The sequence below is a fragment of the Gouania willdenowi genome, chromosome 3 (genome assembly GCF_900634775.1).
Source record: "Gouania willdenowi chromosome 3, fGouWil2.1, whole genome shotgun sequence".
In the NCBI taxonomy this organism is placed as follows: domain Eukaryota; kingdom Metazoa; phylum Chordata; class Actinopteri; order Blenniiformes; family Gobiesocidae; genus Gouania; species Gouania willdenowi.
In genome coordinates, this window is record NC_041046.1 from 8,707,385 (window position 1) to 8,711,096 (window position 3,712).

Here is a 3,712-nt window from a genome sequence, read left to right on the forward strand (position 1 = left end):
TGGTTGTTCCTTGTAGTGATGGATGTAACAATTTGTTCCATAAGGTCATTTTGTATTTAATGTTTCTCCATCTCCATACACCAAATGTCTTTCTTTTTAAACAAGATTTTTCCTTTTTTCAGTCACATTGGAGCATTGGACCAAAATTGATGTAATACAGTACAGTGATTTATAAGAAAAAAAATATTTTCTATATTTTTCTTTTAAAGGATTGTTTCAAGGCTGTGGACAATGTAGTGTTGATCGTATAGGCGGGATATGTTGTGTCCCATTTTGTTGAACTTATATTGTACTAAATGTCTTTGAAGATATTTAGATGTTTCATAATTTTATGCCATGAAACACAATAAAGAAAAGTGTTCACCTTCAAAACTACTGCAAAAAAAAAAAAAAAAAAAAAAAAAAAAAATATATATATATATATATATATATATATATATATATATATATATATATATATATATATATATATTGTTTTTTTAAAAAATATTATTTATTTTATTTTTTTTGCATGCACTGCCACATGAATTATTTGTTTTGGAGGGTTATTATTATTATATATTACTGTATATTAAGAGCAAAAAATCTGAATAATTAAACCATACCTTCAACCATTTCTGACCAGAACTCCGGTTCAGCAGAGTTGCTACTGTCGCCCCCTATGGTCACAGATTTTTTTGGGTCACGTAATTTTTATTCATTAATGATGTAATTTCAACATGGCGGCGCACATGCTCTTAAACGGTAAAGTAGTCCCATTTTTAAAAGTTATTAAAAACGAATATGGTGCAAAAGAATGTGTTTTGTTAGGCATACTAGATCTTCTAATAACAACATTTCAAAGGTTTTAGGCCACATTTGTGAAAACAGTGGAGGATCCCTTTAAAAACCATAGAAGTGGTCAAAATGGACAGAAAGTGGTAAAAAGGGTTTAAATTGTCAATCAGTAATAAAAATTACTTTAAACTGCCAAATAATTGGCATGACAGATGGTGAATGTGGGAAAAATGGCAAAAATAAGCATGAAATATGGTGAAAAGAAGTTAAAAGTGACAGTAATGGGTAAACAGATGTGACATTAGGTGGGAAAAGTGTTAGAAAAGGTTTATACATGTTGCAGATTTCTTGAAAGTGGAAAAAAATGTTCATAAAAAAACATAAACATTTTGAAGTAGCAGAAATTGGAGGAAAGTAGCAAAAATGGAGTAAAAATATGGCAAGAAAAAGTGATAAAAAATAGCTTGACAAATATGGCAAGTTTGGTGTCGTTGCAGAAAGAGGGTAAAAATAAGCAGAAATGGGCACTATATGTCCAAAAAAATATTCTTAGTTTCTTGAAGGCATCTGGCGACCCCCTCCCAGTGTCTCCTGGCCCCAAATAAGGTCCTGGCCCCCAAGGTAGAGAACCCCTGATTTAGTTGAAAAAAATTATAACTAAAAGAACAAGAACAAAACACACTAACATCGGCTCTTATTACAAACAATATTTACTCTTTTAATGTTATTAAATATATAGATACAGAATATTATACATAAACCAACAACATTTAAGTTTGTTCAAAACAACAAAGATATATTCGTTGATTTGTTATGAGGTCATTGTTACAATGAAACTGTAGATAAAGGCAACACATCTCAGTAGGGTGCTGGGAACGTTGCTTGTGGGCTTTGTTGCTGTGGCGTCCAGTGAGGCTCAGTGGTGACAACGACTCCCAACAAGTCCTACAAACAGAAACACATACAAACATGAGAAACTGGTCCTACCCTGGACATTTGATCACATGTCACTAGGATCTCACAGACACATTGAAATCAAATATTGTAAACAGGGTGGAATGCAAAAAGCAGACTTTGTCACATTGCATGAATAGCTAACAAGTTTCAAATAGCACTGATACAGTAAGAATAATCACTTATCACTATTATGTTATATATGATGAACTCTGACCTCTGCTGATGAGCTTGTAGAAACCCAACAAGTCCCCAGAGGTGTAAAGAGTACTGATATACTGTATCTACTCAAGTAGAAGTACTGTTACTTGATTGAAAAAGTAAAAAGTAGCTCAATTAGATAGTACTCAAAGTCAAAGTTACTAGTTACTTTTACTCCCTCATGTTTATTTTTGGTATTAAATCTTGCCACTTTCCCTTGCATACAGTAAACATCTGATGTATAAAAGGAACAGACCAAATCTTGCACAATTGGAATTTATTTTCCACAAAGGCATCTGTATAAAATAAAAGGATTTTAATCATTTTAATAAAAAAAAAAAACAATAACACCAATGAAATCAGTTTAGAACAAAAAAGGTCATATAGCTACATTTATGAACTCTAAAACTGAGAAAATAACCATTATTCAATGCTGTGCATTTCGTTTAATCTGATTGGTCAGCTATGATGTGATGCATTTGATTTTTGTCTGGTAATTTCATTTTGTTCGTGGATCATTTTAAAACAAAAAAAACAACAATTTACTCAGTAACGGTTGGTTGTAGGGATGTAATTAATTACTTTTCTTCTTTTAAAATGACTGATTTAGAAATATACTCAAAAAAGTACAAGTACCCATAAAAGCAACTCAATTAAAGTAACTTGAGTACTTGTAATCCATTACTTTCACCTCTGCAAGTCCCTCACTTGATTAATGGATCAAAATGTTATGAAATGTCAGAATGTGATGTTTCCTACCTTGTGTGAGGGCTGCACAAAGCCCAGCTGGGCTGTGTGGATGGTGCTACTGGTGGACTCTTGTAGACTGTCTGCTGGTTGGTCCAGGAACCAGCTCAGTGTTTGGGTGTGCTCATTGAAGCACGTGGATCTCCTTAGCTCCAGTACGTCCTCGCTCAGACCCAGCTGAGCCGACAGGTAGGAGATGTAACGAATGGTGAGGCGCAGGGTCTCAATCTTGGTGAGGGTCTGTCCGGCTGGGGCCACAGAGGGTGGGAGGTATGTCCTGAGGTGGTTCAGAGCTTTGGTGAGATCCCTCATCCTCAGCTTCTCCCTCTCACTGGCGTTATGACGCTTCTTACTGGGATACTTGGACCTGGACTTCTTTGTGGTTGAGGAGGATGTAGAGCAGGGTGTGGAACGTCTCTGAGTCTGCACGGTGGTGGAGAGGCTGGTGAAGAGGGGGCAGCTGAACCCTTCTGGCCCATTTGCCAGAGCTAGGAGGGAGGAAGGGGAGCAGCAGAAAGAGTCCACAGAGGAGGTTGGAGACAAGCTGCTGCCAGCGCTAAAGTAACCAGAGTCTGGATCAGGATGCAGAGCTTTGTTTTCCTGGAGTTTGAGAGTTGAACCAAAGCACATCTCCATGATAGCTGCAGCTGAGTGTCTGAGTGTCTGGTGATGCGAGGCCGCCTCATATATGTGGAAGGAGGTGCGATGTTGCACCTCTGACAGCCACCACTGGCCCTGAGAGGCGCTGGGAGCTGGGATGACACCTCGGCCAGGGGGGCCCATGGGAACCAGGCACGATCCTGCACAAGGTGTGACCTGGCAACCCATGCCGACTCACACTATGGCCACGTTTACATGGAAACTTTAATTCCCCTTTAATTCTGAATAAAAGTTAAATCCTCTTTAAACTGTAAACACTTAATTCCAAATGCAAATGTAATTCCGAATTAAACTTCAATCCAAATTAGGCGGCTGGTTTATTCCGATTTTAATTCCGAATTAAACAACTCCTCTATCTTGTAAAGATTTAATA

The 3,712-nt window shown here is 37.1% G+C and overlaps 1 protein-coding gene across 1 annotated transcript; it reads right to left on the minus strand.

Moving 5' to 3' along the window:
* Positions 1-1,635: 1,635 nt before the first annotated feature.
* Positions 1,636-3,507, minus strand: LOC114459161 (uncharacterized). Its single transcript, XM_028441514.1, has 2 exons — positions 2,692-3,507; positions 1,636-1,722 (listed from the first exon to the last, which is right to left on the minus strand). The coding sequence occupies exons 1-2, from the start codon at positions 3,505-3,507 to the stop codon at positions 1,636-1,638; spliced, it is 903 nt and encodes a 300-aa protein (XP_028297315.1).
* Positions 3,508-3,712: the final 205 nt, after the last annotated feature.